This window comes from Ursus americanus, chromosome 29 (assembly GCF_024610735.1).
Source record: "Ursus americanus isolate L20-20 chromosome 29, mUrsAme1.1.p, whole genome shotgun sequence".
In the NCBI taxonomy this organism is placed as follows: Eukaryota; Metazoa; Chordata; class Mammalia; order Carnivora; family Ursidae; genus Ursus; species Ursus americanus.
In genome coordinates this window covers 23144716-23160013 of record NC_142155.1, presented here as the reverse complement: position 1 = coordinate 23160013, position 15298 = coordinate 23144716, and the positions used below count along the sequence as shown (strand labels likewise).

Here is a 15298-nt window from a genome sequence, read left to right as displayed (position 1 = left end):
GGCCCGGTTTGTAAGACCTTTACGCAGTTCAAGAGAAACCAGAAACACAAACTACACGGAGAGTCGGTAGCCTCCAACACTGACAACTAGATTCAATTCCTTTTCAGGCAAAAGAATTGTGAGGCTCAAACAGAACACACATGGGTGATAGTTCTAGTTCCAAGGTCCCTGGTTTGCAAAATTTCATATTAATGAGGAGATTTTTAGGAATGCAGTAACCCATCCTAATTCCTCACTAATTCAGAATTCTTTAATTTTGCAAGTCAGAAAATCCTCTTTTCTCTAGCCATCTCATTTATTCTTTCTTTTGTTCATTTATTTACCCAGTTTTCATTTAGTTGTACTCGGTGCTGAGTGGGTCCTGTGCCAGGTGCAGAGGACCTAAAAATGAATAACATAATCCACTTCCAAAGGCTTATACTCCCCTAATAGCAATGTTATACTTATGAAATACATGATTTTATGTCGGTAGTGCTACAACAATTTGTCACATCTATTTTGAGAGATGTTCCTAGGGGGGTTACATTGTAGCTGGAGTGGTTCACAAATCTAGATGGGACAACAGAATTAGAAGGTACGGCTTATCAAAGACAAATGGAGTGAAGGAGATTTATGAGATGTGGTTCAGCCAAAAAGCAATCACAAAGGACTGAATTCTTTTTTTTTTTTTTAAGATTTTATTTATTTGAAAGAGAAACAGAGAGAGAAGAGGGTCAGAGGGAGAGGGACAAGCTGACTCCCTGCTGAGCAGAGAGCCCAAAGCTGGGCTCGATCCCAGGACTCTGGGATCATGACCTGAGCCAAAGGCAGATGCTTAACCCACTGAGCCACCCAGGTGCCCTCCAAAGGGCTCAATTCTGAGTAGCATTTGTAACACCCTTGGTGATTTTAAAATGTTAACATTTCTTGCAACATTTCCTCAGCTTCATAATTTCTGGCAGACAAGAAAACCTACTTCATCTTTGTGTAGGAGGGAGAGCTCCTTCACCAAAGCTAGAGCGCTGAATTCCATTTCTCATATAGAGTCAAGGCTTAATGAAGTAATTCAACCACATTTTGCATATTTCCTCTTTTTTTTCCTAGTTGTTGGGGTTCTCATTTCTCCAGTTGGTTTGAGGGCATTTATCTGTCTTTGTTAGAGAAGTTCAGATTACGTTGGCAGAAGCAGTGACATTTATGAGAAAGCCACACTGGTAACAAACACTTCACAAGGCTTTATATGAGTTTGGTGGCAGCTGTGATCAAGAGCATAATAAAAATCAACTGAATGATTTATTCAAATACCACTTGTTGATTGTTCCACAGTAGTGAGTGAGTGAAGGTCTAATTAATCTGTTATATAATATCCAGGGCATGAGTTTCCATCCAGGATCAAAATATTTTTTGTCTCATTTCACCTGAGCTTTCTCTTTCACTGATCCTCCTATGTTGAATAATGTTCTGATGATAAAATTAGTAACTTTTCATGTGTGGGGTTTTTTTGTCTTTTTTTTTTTTTTTTTTTTGGCATAAGAGTAATTTGCTTTCCAGAACACTTATGACCAAGTAGACAGGCTTGGATGACTCTGTCCTTCCGTATACACCTATTCTCTGGATAGCACACCACTCACCTATTTAGAATTTATTTTATTTTATTTTATTTTATTTTATTACTTTTTTAAGTAGGTTCTATGCCCAACATGGGGTTCGAACTCATGACCCTGACATCAAGAGTTGCTTGCTCTACTGACTGAGCCAGCCAGGTACCCCTGTAAAATTTATTTTAATGTTTTAGTTTCATTGTCTCCATTCTGATTTGGAGAAGATTTTCACCCATGTTTTATTGGCTCTGCCACCCCCGCACCTAGCATCTCTAACCCTCGTACACTACAAAATCTCTCCAGCAGAGATATCAGCATTCAGCATTATTGCTCTCCAGTGCTTCAGTATGTCTTCCCTAATCATAACATATCAGCATGTCTACCTGATGCTTCTTCACTCATCCTAGAGAGTAGGGGTCTAGAGTCACCGAGGAAAATCTTGAGTCTATTCCATACTCTAAGGCAATGCTTTAATCTAAACTTTCTTCTTTATTCTTTCCCTCAGATTACTTTAAATCTTCCAAGTGCACCCCCCACCCTCACCGCCTTCGATATTTTGTACATCAGCCATGGAGACTTTTTTTGAAATGAAAATCTGAGCACACATGCCCCTTTTCTTGCTTAAAGTACTTCCATGGTTTCTCATTGCCTGGAGAATGAAGCCAGGCTCCTTATCTGACACGTAAACTCCATTGTATTATGTCTCCAGCGTGGCCTTTCAGAGCTACACCAGGCACTCCTGACTGCTTCTGACCTCTAAATGGGGTGCTCATGCCTTTAATATGTGGCTCTCCCTTTTGTGAAATGGCATACACTTCTCCCTTTCCCTGGCCCTCCATCCCATCTCCGGAGTATCTTCCTGGCATATTATCACTTCATCCTTGCTTTGAAAGCTCGGTGTGTGGAACTTTCATCTGGATTCCAGTCATGGCTCTGCCACTTACTAGTTCCTGACCTGGAATAGGTCCTTCTGTCTCTCCATGCTTTGGTTTCCTCATCTGTGAAACAGGGTAATACTTGTGCTCACCTCACCAGATTGCTGTGAAAACTAAACAAATACATGTGATGAATTTGTCACATGAGTACAGAATTATTATGGCTAAATCTATTAACCTTCAAAGTATTAATATCACATTTTATTTTACATTTTCAGTCAGTTTGAGGATAATACAAAGGCAAACCCACTATGATATAAAATCATAAAATAGAAGAAAGCATTCCAAAGCCAAACAGAAATGATTTGGGGATTACCAATTAATTAGGATTAATCATTTTCTGTTCTCTTTTGTTGATTAGGGTAATTAACACATAGTTTTTAAAATTCAAGATTAAAATGAAATGGATTTAAATGAATGAGTACCTATATTGGAAAGAAGGAATGAAATGGAAAAATAGATATTACATAATTGCTCAATTACCTTTCTAGTCTTAGCTGAACATTTTATTGGAAGGGTTCCAACATTTTTAAATTTTAGGATATTTATCCTATTTTATCTTAGGAGACTAGGGGAATGAAATTTGACATTGTGCAAACTCTGATGATTTATATAATTACCCTACTGCTTAGCTTAGGTATGCTAAAGAGTCTGCTGCCTCCAGGACCAATTACCTGGGTCTAAGGTTTGAAATGGTACGTAGGGTCGAGTCCTGAGCCATTCTGAGGATCTCAGGAGATGCTGATGAACAAGAGAAAGGAAGCACTTCCGGCTGATTTCCGGAATGCTATTTAGATCTCTAGTTAGCTCTGAGGCCAGATCATGCTTCTATTTAAAGCAATGGCTTCAGGGAGCCAGGAGTCCTGTGTTATGATACCCAGAGGATTTCATAATTGGGAACAGAGTGTAATGTTTGAGATTTAGTGAAACTATAACTTTAGATAAAAACAGTCTCCATTCTTGAAAATCTGCTGGCACAGAGGGAGGGAAGCCTGAAGAAAGGTGAAGCAGGACCTCCTTGGCCTTCCCAGCAGCCAGTGCTGGCACGGTCCTGGGGCAAGGCCAGATTGCTGAGTTTTACTGGAGGATTAGGAAGTAGGCATTCTTCTACCGAGTTACTGATCAAATCAGGACCCTCCTGAGAGTGAAAGCTGGGCAATTATTTTCATACTCCTGATTTGCCCAGGACAATAACAGAAACAAGGACTGTTCTGGGCAAACCGAGTATTGTGGTTACCCTGAAGTTGCAATGAGGAGAAATGGTGAGAGAGAGGGACAAACAGATTTATTACCAATGATAGCTCTCCCCGCTCTTCATGTGCTTGGGTCCTTCATTCTGCCTCTCTCTTTTTCTTGCATGATCTATGTTTTTCTTCTATCTTAATAGGTTTAAGTGTATGTCTAATGCTCAGATGACCCATGCAGTAATCTAATTCCTATAGAGACACAAAACCTCTTCTCTGTGAAAATGTCACTGTGCTGTAAACTATAACAGCATATCCTATAAGATTACAATGTTTATGAAGTCCTTGTATATTGAGAGTATTACTGTTTGCAATAATGCACAATGCTTTGTATTCCAAATAAGTGTTTACTATCCATAGGGACATCTGCATTTCCTGTGGATGTAAGCATGATTTGTTTCTTTTGCTTTGGAGCTTTTCAATTTGAGGCCTATTGTGAGGGTTGAGGCATAAATATAGCTTCATTTCCTTTCTGTGAAATCTGTCAGTGTGTTTTAACCATTCATTCATTCAATAAACAATTAATAAGTGTCTATACTATCTGCCAGACGCTGTTAGAATTTATGTGGGACACAAAGATACAGAAGGTGTGGTCTTATGTTCAAAGTATTCACCACTGGCAATTTTTTTTTTCCTGTGTCAAGAATATCTTCCCTTGTTTTTAATAACAAATCAGTTCAGATCGAATGTTTACACTTGGAAGAATCTACTATGCTCAGCAATAATATTCATCTGTCATTGTTTATCTATTTAAATGAAATGTAAACATTTATTTCTCCTCACTTCTACCCCCATCACATCCTGGGCATCTCTTCTGTGAAGCTGAGTCATCCAATGGTGGCTATTCCTGAACATGAAAGTCTTGATTCCAGAGAGGTAAATGTAAGATACAATTAGAGATGTAGTTATCCATTTCCATGTGATAGTTGATTGTAGAAATAAATATTATTTTAAAAATATTAAGAAGATCATGCTTTTTATCCCCTTTAAAAAATAATAAAACTAACTGGCCCACTTTGTGGTGTTCAGAAGCAACTGATAGTTGAGTAAATTCTTGCTTCTTAACGTGGAAGGTGGTTCTAGAGGTCCCCATATGTGTAGCACCTTGATCACAAACCAGCTCTTTCTATTCCAGTGTCTGTCTCTGAGATTTCCACTTTGGAGTCATATGCAAAACCCGGTTGTCTTCTCTCAGTGGTCAAAGGGTGTTTGTAATACTTATGGGGGGTCCTGTGAATCAGAGACCCCAGTATGTCCTGGTGTCTCAGTTTCAGCTCACCGGAGGATGTCTGCTGAGCTCACTGAGCCCTGCCCCTGATCCCCTGGTAAATTCGGCTTGCGTTATGTAGCTCGTAGGCAAAAACATGCCAGCTGAAATGTAGCCTCTGATTTTCATACAAATGTGTAACCACTTTCACATTTTGAGCTGATAAAAAATAAATTTAAGAATCTCTCTTTTATAAATGCGATACCAAAGAGGCAAAGAAAAAATTCTGTACAGGAATTTTTAATTTTCTGTTAATCAAGAGCAAGAATTACTGAACAGTGTTTTCTTCTTCTACATCCTCTCAGACAAAGTGGTAAATGTGAGGGGAAAAAAGTGATTTTTAAAGGACTTGCCTTTCAGAAGGGAGTAAGAGAGCTCATGCTTTCATTTCAGATACCCTTGCAAATGAGGCGTGGTCAATTTTGCAGCCTCCAATTTAGAAAAAAAAAAACAAACATAATACAAGAGAGAAGTAGGAATAATAAAATTCCAAATAAAATGTAACTTTTCCCCAAGCAAATTTTCTACAATTTAGGGCATATTATCCACTTTTCATAAACTGATGTTCCTATTGCTGCAAATTTTAAAACCTGTATCATATGAGACCATGTGGCTTTCTGCTCTAACATTAGGCATTAGACTAGACAATTGTGTTATGAATAGGTGTGGATTTCTATCTTTGAGCACATCTTCGATTATTTTTAAATAGGATTCTTGGTTCCATGAGTATGGACATACAGAATGATTTTAAAAGATAAAGCCAAATTACATTCCTGAAAAATTATAACAATTCACCTTAGGAGGAGCCTGTTTTTACAGCTGTTTCCCTGTACTCTTGCCAGCATAGAGAACTATCATAATTGTCAATTTACTGAGAGCTTACTATATGTTAAAATGTATTATGCACTTTATATGCTTTATTTTACTTATCTTCACAAAATGAAGTTAAGTACTATTATTCCCATTTTACAGATGAGGAAACTGAGGCTGAGGGGAATCAGTATATTGCCTAAGGTGAAATAGCTGGGAAGTATCTACTCCATCAGGAATTGAATCCAGATCTGACTGCCTAGAGCCTATGCTCTTAAGAACTCTACCATACTCTGTCCAGCTCTCTATCCAAATCTCTAGCTATACTATCTAAATCTTTCTTCCCCCCCTTTTTTTTTTAAGATTTTACTTATTTATTTAAGAGAGAGAGAGCGCAAGAGAGCACAAGCAGAGGGACTGGCAGAGGGAGAGGGAGAAGCAGGCTCCCCACTGAACAGGGAGCCCAATGCAGGGCTCGATCCCAGGACCCTGGGATCATAACCCGAGCCAACGGCAGGCGCTCAACTGACTGAGCCGCCCAGGTGCCCTAAATCTTTCTTCCTTTTAAAATCATATTTTAGGGGCACCTGGGCGGCTCAGTCAGTTGAGCGTCTGCCTTCAGCTCAGGTCATGGTCAGGATCCCAGGGTCCTGGGATGGAGCCCCAGGGCACCGCGGCCTGCAACCTGCTCAGTGGGGAGCCTGCTTCTACCTCTCCCTCTGCCTGCTGCTCCCCTGCTTGTGCTCTCTCTCTAAAAAAATAAAATCTTTAACAAACAAATAAAATCATATTTTACAATATTGACAATTAAAAAGGGAACTTATTTTTCATATTTATTTGCATTTTAAAAATTCTGTATTTTTCTGTTATTTTCATCTATTTTGTTTATGCAGTATGTTAGGTATTTATCTACCAGTATGGTAATATTTTTCTTACTGAGTTGCAGACTCCCTTCATATATTAAGGATATTAATTCTTTGTCAAATGTGCTAGCCCTTTCAGGGTGATGGTGGCAGATTGTGTTAATAGTAAAAAAATTGGACAGTTGTGTCCAAAAATAGAAAGACTGAATACATCTTACACATTTCAATGAGTGTTTTCCTAACTTTCCCATTCAGCCATTGGCTTAACAACTCACTCTACGTTTCTCGTCACTGATTATTTAGGTTCTTGATTTCAGTAACCTGCAGAGGCTTATCTTCTCTCCAACTCTTAAGCTTTTCCTTCTGTCATCTGAGCTCTTTCCTTTCTTTTCTTTTCTATTCTTCTCTTTTCTTTCTTTCTTTTTTTTTTTTTTTTGAGTAATCTCTACACTCAATATGGGGCTCGAACTCACGATCCTGAGATCAAGAGTCACGTGCTCTACCCACTGAGCCAGCCAGGTGCCCCCAAATTTTACACATTTCAGATGACTGTAAAAAGATAAGTAAATGTTCTCTTTCTTTCAAACATAATAATTTTGGCTCAAACTCACATAGGCTGTTCTACACAATAAGTGTTTCCACACAGTAATAGAAAATCAATTGGTTATTTAAACAACAAAGACATCTAGTTCAGATAATAAATGCTGAATTAAGAACTTTTGAATGTGTTGCAAAAAAGAAAAGCTTGGATGTCATATTTGCATTTTTTTGCACCAATTACCATAATTCTAGAGACAAAACTTAAAATTAAGCTAGTGGGTGAGATTAACAAAAGATTTCAACCTCAGGTTTGGAATATATGAGAATAAGGAAATTAAAGTTAATGGGGCGCCTGGGTGGCACAGCGGTTAAGCGTCTGCCTTCGGCTCAGGGCGTGATCCCGGCGTTATGGGATCGAGCCCCACATCAGGCTCCTCCGCTATGAGCCTGCTTCTTCCTCTCCCACTCCCCCTGCTTGTGTTCCCTCTCTCGCTGGCTGTCGCTATCTGTGTTAAATAAATAAATAAAATCTTTAAAAAAAAAAAAGGAAACTAAAGTTTGAAGTTTAATATTTATGAGAGATAGTGAGTTACTGTTGGTATTAAAAGAACTGTAAATAATTAAGCAAAAGGCTATTTTATTTTTCCAGTGTGCTGTATTTTACTTGTTAGTAATATTGGCACATTTTAGAGCAATTTCACAACTTCTTACAACTTCTTATGGTAGGCGGGCAGACTGCAATATTGACCAGTATGTTTTCCCAAACCCTGTCTTTTTAATTTATTTACCTACATGGCATCAACCAAGAAAATGATCTGTTTTTATAAAACAATTCTATTCTTGTGACTCTATAGCCTAAAGAATAACCTGTTCCAGTTAAATACCCAGTGAAAATAAAGAATTATGGAAGAACTTTGACTGGATCTCAGAATCCCCCCTTGGTTTTTCTTTCGGTTCTTAAAGACAGCAGTTTGCCTTCCTTACTACCAGAGTCCCACCTCTTATTTTTAATCATGTTCTTTGTAGATATTAGTTTTTCAAATTTGCTTTGTAATTCCTTTAAAAACGAACAGACCTCAGATTTATCTGATTGGATTTGCCCCTTGTTTGTCTAAATCATATGATTTAGAAAATACACTTTAAAAGAACTAACTCAAAAGAACATTCCAGTTATAATCTAGTTCAGGGGTTCTCAACTCGGGCTGAACATTAGAATCCACTGGGACTTTTTAAAAGCCCCAGTAGCAGGGTTTCACTCCAGGCAAACTAAGTTGAAGATCTCTGAAGGGCGACGAAGGCATTGGTTGTTTGAAAATCTCTCCAGGTGGTACAAGTGGACAACAAGAATTGAGATCTTCAAATTCTAGCTCCTTTCTTGATGCTCTAGGAAAGCAAGTGAGTTATTCAATCTCAGAAACAAAAATTTGAAAGTAAAAACAGGAGAATCAAAAAGAAGTTTGTTTGAATTAATAAAATTGGGTCACGTATTTCTATCAAGCGATCATAAAGATTTAACATGTGCTTTAACCTGGTAGGTTAATTTTGAGAGCTCTGTCCTATGTTGAGATTCACCGTAATTTTCTTAGTAAAATCTAACATTTCTTTCTGTTTTCTTTGATATCCTACACAAATTTGGAAAATCCTTAGGCTGGGCTGGGCATAGCATTTGGTGCAAGCTGAGTGTGGGGGGTTGGGGGGTATTATATTCCAAAGGATATTTTATTTACCATTTTATATGGCACTTCCAAAAATACTTGGCCAATGATGAACCCTCATACAAGCAGATGAAATCCCTAAATAATTGATTTGACCTGATCAATTTTCAAAGAAGGTCACTTTCATACATGTCGATTGTTCACACCAAAGCAATAATTTCCAAAGTAGGTGTATATGTAACACCATCTAATTTATAGCAAGCTCCCTGCCTGAGGTAAATGATTTCCAAGCAGAGTTACTTAGAAGAAATTAAATGCTAGTAGCAATAATTATTTCTGACTGTATTCACCATGTCTTGTGAATTCAGCAACTCTTTGATCCACAACCACTCTATAACCCACTTCTCTTTCCACAGGCTTAATTGTGAAAGTCATACTGGGGAATGAGATAGAATCAGACCTGCTGCTCTTCCCATCGCCTGCTACATGCAGCCCTGGGCCTATTTTATTTTTAACTTGAGGGTCAATTGATTTTCAAAAACATGATTAGATGCAGTTGATTCTGACCTTTTGGATCCACTTGCTATTAACACAACTTGAGAGCTAATCATTCACCAGCTGCCCATAAACACATACTAGGCAAATTCTTCTCCTGTTTTCTCATTCCTTCTCTTTGCAGATTTTTGATAAACATTTAAGAGTTGGCACGATAACAATAGTGCTAGCAAGGTGAATATGACTGATTAGCTGCTGTGGTGCATATAAACATTTTGTGTTCATTTTATTTTAAATTCCAGAACCTCCATTGGCGTTTAAAGTTCTAATCTTAGGGGACACAAGTCTCGTTCCTTTATCTCTATCCTCCAGATGAGAACATACGGAAAAGAAAATAAGTGTCTTGTCCATGGAAGCCACTCTCATTTTCTGGTTTGATTCAAGGGTAAAAATGAGATTATCAAGAGAAATGGGCCCACTCTGTTCCCTTGAGGCAATTTCCCATAGACGTTATTTCTCAAAATCAGGCTTTGATAAATCTTGGATTGTTGAGTTCAAGGTTGTAATCTCAGGCAAGAACTCAGAATCTGGATATTATTAACTGCTGATTAAAAGAAAATGCATATGCTTTGATAGACAACTGGCTGGAGAACCAGAGTAAATTTGTCTTATAAACACAAATAATATGAACTCCTGGATGGATAGCCATCCAGGTAGACAAGGCAAAGAGAAAGAGAAGGACATTCCTACCACAGATTTGGCAACCCCATCAAAATGACTTTTCTGGGTTGTAAGCCCCCTGCCTGTTTGGGGGAAATATAATTTTAAAAAATGCTGCTAACCCAGAAATCATCTTCTTAAAGATAGTAGAGAAAGGAAACACTTTTGTTATTAAATAAGCATTAAACCAGAATGTGATATGCGTCACAATCACAATTGCAAAGACAGGAAGAAATCTCACCCTTCATATAGCCAAGCAGATATAACCCATTATATACACAGTTCTCAAGATAAACAATAATTCAGTTCATCCTCAAGTAAGAAGATTTGGCAGTAGTATTTATTATACATAGTTCACCCTAAATTGACTGGTAATTGGGGCCACTGTGTTAGTTAATTGGCTTTACACAAAGCAAAAGTACACTTCTCATATCTTTATGACAAGAGTTAGTTTTACAGCTTGGAGCCAGGTGTCAGCTAAAGTTAGGCTCTTATCCTCTCTCAGAAACCAGGAAGTAGGGGTGCTGTCTCACTTGGACATTTACATACAAAGGAATGATTCTCAAAGTCCTTGAGAAAGACATTCCTGGGTCTTAAAGCTGACAAAATGCCCTTTGAATTTTCAGAAGAATGTATATATATTTCCAAGGAAGGAGAATGTATTTAACGAAGGAGGGAGGGAAATTGCTTCCCATATTTTCTTTTTTAAAAAGATTTATTTATTTATTTTAGTGGGGGGAGGAGCAGAGGGAGAGAATCTTGTAGACTCCCCACTGAGCATGGCGCCAATGCAGGGCTCAATCCCAGGATCCATGAGATCATGACCTGAGCCGAAACCAAAAGTTGGCCGCTTAACTGACTGAGCCACCCAGGCACCCAAATTCCCCTGTTTTCAATGAGGAGAATGAAGCCTCTTCTTTTTAATTTCTCTTTGTTCTTTCAACTGGTCGACAAGGGGCAGAGCTGCAATCTGAAAGTCTTACTTTGAAGTGGTCAATAAAAAGACACGAGTGTCCTTTGTTTTTCTTTTCTAAGGACACAGTTGAATCTAATATAGAAGAGGTGGGGGTTCGACAAGTTTGGGATCTCTCCTTCAAAGTCATCTCAATAGATTATTGTTGGGTTTTGCATTGTCGTGAGTCATGGTAAAGCTGAGCAAAAGTCAGGGAACTAGATGGACTTACATTCCTCTGTGTGCTAATTTCTCAAGATAAACAAAATAAGATGAGGGCTAAAAATTATTTGGAGCTCAGGTCATGCAGATATTAAATGTTTTGACCCCAGATTCAATGTGATGCTCTCTAGCATCGGGTATACCTATATTCTCTATCAATCGACTTTTATAGCACCCTTAATTACTGCACATTTTATAGCTTCTGGCTTCTGGACAATGCATTCTGATACTAGATCCTGTGTTTTCACGCCAAAGTTAGTAGTTATGTAAACGTCCAAAATACATTTAATATCTTTCAGAAAACAATGAATATATAGCAATAAGATTATATACATTTCCTGGAAATAACTTTTTTTCTGGATACATGAAGTCTGGTTTCATACTTACAAGGGCACATATGTAGATCATTTTGCTTTCATTTGGCAGAGAAAAGTATACATGAATGGTTTTGTATAAAAAGGGAATAAAAAATTTACACCGCACATTCTTTTAAGAAACGCTTTCTGTAACATTGGCTTAAAGTTTTACAGCCCTACATTACTTATTACCCAAAGCTCGCGCAAAATAAAAAAATTGGAATTTGAGTCCCTTCAAAATTATTATTTTTAAAAAGGTCTTAAGTTCTTTCTTGTTTGTATTTTCTGATATCCAAAATAAGTGTGTTGTTCAGCTGGCAGCGTGGGAAAATCCCGAGCCTTAGCTACCAGGGGACTAGTCTGAAACATAAGGATTTATTTATTTATTTTATTAATGAACTTCATTTTTCTGAAATATCAGACCTTTGTTTTTCCCAAGTTATGTAACGCCTTACGTACTGAGGTTGGCAAAGGAAGCTAAGAACTTCACAAAATGTCAAAAATCCTGACTCTACCCGTCATAGCATGACGCATCATTTTAAACCAGCTGCTGAACTGTGATGCCAGGCATTACTTTGATCTGCCAGTGCGTTCAGGAAGAACCCAGAAATAGTGCCGAGTGTGCCAGCATGGCAACAGTGGATGAGCTACCTATTGCTCTCCAGTCTGACTTAATTACTCACATAATCATAAATCTTACATGAAAAGAATTCAGAGGACATGGAGTCCAGTATTTGATTAGATGTTCTGAACCTGTCTGCACTTATATCCTTACACATCTTCTGTTTAAATACTTCCAGTGACACAGTTGGTCATTTATAAACCACACACAATATGGGTTTTCATATATGGCTAAGACAGACTAATGACTACACCGCCAATAAAAACACATAGAAAACACTGGACGGACTAGGGTTTAATTTCAAATGCTGTGGCCTTGGGCATGATATTTAATCTTTTCGGGCCTCAATTTCATTCTCTGCAAAATGAGATCAAGGGATAATGGTGAAGATCTGCATTTATGCATGCAAAGTGCTTAGCATATAAAATATATAACACTTCATAAGCATTGGCTAAAGGATGATGATTCCTTTAAATCTCTTGTAGTATTAGCTACCAAATGTTGGTACTTTCAGGAAAATCAAATAGATGGTGGTTTTTATTTGTTAGAAAGAAAAGGAGGAGATGTGATTTAGTCATTTCCTCCTTTTATTTTAAAGCTTTGGAGAATCCCAGATGATGAAAGCTACAACTTAATTATTTCATGAGTAGTGATTTTCTGTGGCCAGAACAAATCAGTGCAGTGCTGGAGCTGCCCTCTTGGTTCAGTAGCTTTTTCGTTACCTCCTCCTTTTTGTACCAAATGTAGTTTGTCCTAAATGTTAGAGAATGTACCCATGTCTCACAATTCTGCTTAGCTGCTTGGCCATGCCATACTCAGGTTTTCTGTCTCTTTACTTACCCTTGTACATAGTTCGTGTTTCTTTTGGAGTCAGGTCTCCCAGGCCACAGCTTCATCACCCTGTGATCCAGCCCAGGGCCAAGCAGGGAGACTTGCTTACAGAAGAGCAATGGGCCTCTTCTCTTCTCCACCTGCCATTTTGGAATGCTCCATTGGCATCCAGAAGTATAAAGCTATGGTCGTTTCCTTCCATTAGTGCCATTCCATGACATTGTTCGATTAGAGTGATGTTATAGAACTAAATTTCTCTTCTGCCCTCATCTCTGATACTTTCTTTTAAACTTCCTTTCTTGACTTGTATAATTTACCGAGACCCATCCCCCTCAGTTAGGTTTATGTCTTCTGTTCCGGAGAGTCTAACCCTGTCAAACAGGAACACATGGAGATTGATGGATAAAGAAATTATGAAAATCACTCCTGTGTCACACCGTAGCATTATATAGCCAATTGAATCAATATATGAAACAACAACAAAAACAACAATAGGAGGTCCATTTGGGGTCTCTGTCTGTCCATTTTGCAAAAGCTGAGACTTATTCCAGTCCCACTTCACTTTCCCTCCTTGTTTGAGAGATTACATTCTTGGGAATGGTGGAGTCATCCACGCTAAAGGAAGGGGGCGGGCAGCAGCCAAGTGATCAATGGGTAAGGGCTTGTGGGTGGGATACGGCAATGCTGTACCTTAAGGCTGCACCGGCCCCCCAAAGCCATCATAACCCCTTGCACGAGGCCGGAGCTGCTTTGCTGAGCTCTCAAGAGATCAGAGTCTGATTGAAGGTACAGCTGCATGTCTTTATTATGCCATTAATTGTGTAACAAGAAAACAGCTCCCGAGGGAAAAAAGAAAAACAATTTCCTACTATAAATAATGTTTTATATGAGACTCTATGCCCAAATGCTAATGTATACATTTTCAGGTGTGTAGTTTTGAAGTTTTATTTATCTCAGCAACCTGACTACTATTTTCTCTTGTTTTGTAGCAATGAAGTTGGAGCAGAAGCTGAAAACACAGGCCGCGCTGAAGTTTTCTAGAATGCTGGTGCTAATCACTTGCTAGATTTGATGTTTAATTTTTTTTTTTTTTGTTTTTCAGTATGAGTGTTCCCTTTATGAACTGCAATGCAGAAGTGGAATTTAAAACAAAAGTGTGCAGGCATATAACATCGCAGTACCCGACTAACACCCAGCGTAGAAAAGATTGATCTACAGCTTCCCGCACCACTGTTAGAGCCTTTAATGCCTTCTATTAAGCTGACGGCAAAACTAACATGCCCCTATATTTAGCAGCCAAATAAAGAAGAATCATGGGTAAATAGAAGGATGGTTGTGACTATTTTTCAACACCAGTTTTATTTAATGCATACGTTACTTACTGAATCAGGTTTTATTTCCCTTTTGATTGATTGATTTTTTTATGTGTAAAGAAAATGAACAACTTTAAAAAAATGAGCCCCTGCCTGCTTTCAGGGGATGCTAATATTCAGGGGTTCACTGGGGTGATCTTGAACATGAGAATGTTGGTATTTCACGTAACTCACGCAGTTTTCCTGTTCTGTTTGGGTTCCACACTCCTGGGACAGACCACATACTGGGGGCAGCCCAGTGATGTTCAGCACCGTGTTGCTGGGATGTTGCTTATATCGTGTTTTCTCTGTTTGTTGTCACATGATTCTTGTGAAGGCTACTTCAGAGTCAGTTCATACTTGTAATCTTGGGAGCAGTAAAGACCACAGAGCAAACCCATACTGTGATGACAAGCCTGGGAGCCCACGCTCCGGCATACCCAATGCTCACCAAATTGGCCATCTGTCCTAGCCTTGTCTATGTGGTTTCCTTTTTATAGCCTTCTGTCCAGCTGGGCAGCCTAGAGCAATACACACTAATCAGCAAACCATGACAATTCTAGACAGTGTGCTCCCCCCGGTAGCAGGAGGTGAGCCTTGGTAATGGCTCCTTTACTTACTTCTTGCACATAATTCTTGTTCCCGTGGAGCCAGCTCTATTTGAGCCGCAGCTCTCTCAGACCACTGCTTCATTATTCCATAATCCTGCACAAGACAAAGCAGGGACAGTTGTCTACAGAAGAGCAACAGGTCTTTCTCATTCTCCACCTGCCATTTTTGGAGGGATCTATTGTCAGTCATCGATTGGCACCTGGAAGTACAAAGCTCTCCTACCGTCTCCATTCGCCTGCGAG

General features: G+C 38.8%; 1 protein-coding gene across 13 annotated transcripts in view; it reads left to right on the top strand.

Annotated features, from left to right (window-relative positions):
- Nucleotides 1-14419, top strand: part of MLIP (muscular LMNA interacting protein) — a 240687-nt gene extending 226268 nt beyond the window's left edge. For 11 of the 13 annotated variants that reach the window (XM_087857002.1, XM_087857000.1, XM_087856998.1 and 8 more), the window contains 2 exons: nucleotides 4582-4635; nucleotides 14082-14419. In XM_087857002.1, the coding sequence (XP_087713128.1) occupies nucleotides 4582-4635; nucleotides 14082-14087 (60 nt within the window). In that variant the 3' untranslated portion in view covers nucleotides 14088-14419. The remainder of the gene's footprint in view (nucleotides 1-4581; nucleotides 4636-14081) is intronic. The other 2 variants (XM_045802657.2, XM_045802603.2) reach the window with 1 other exon arrangement.
- The last annotated feature ends 879 nt before the right edge of the window (nucleotides 14420-15298 follow it).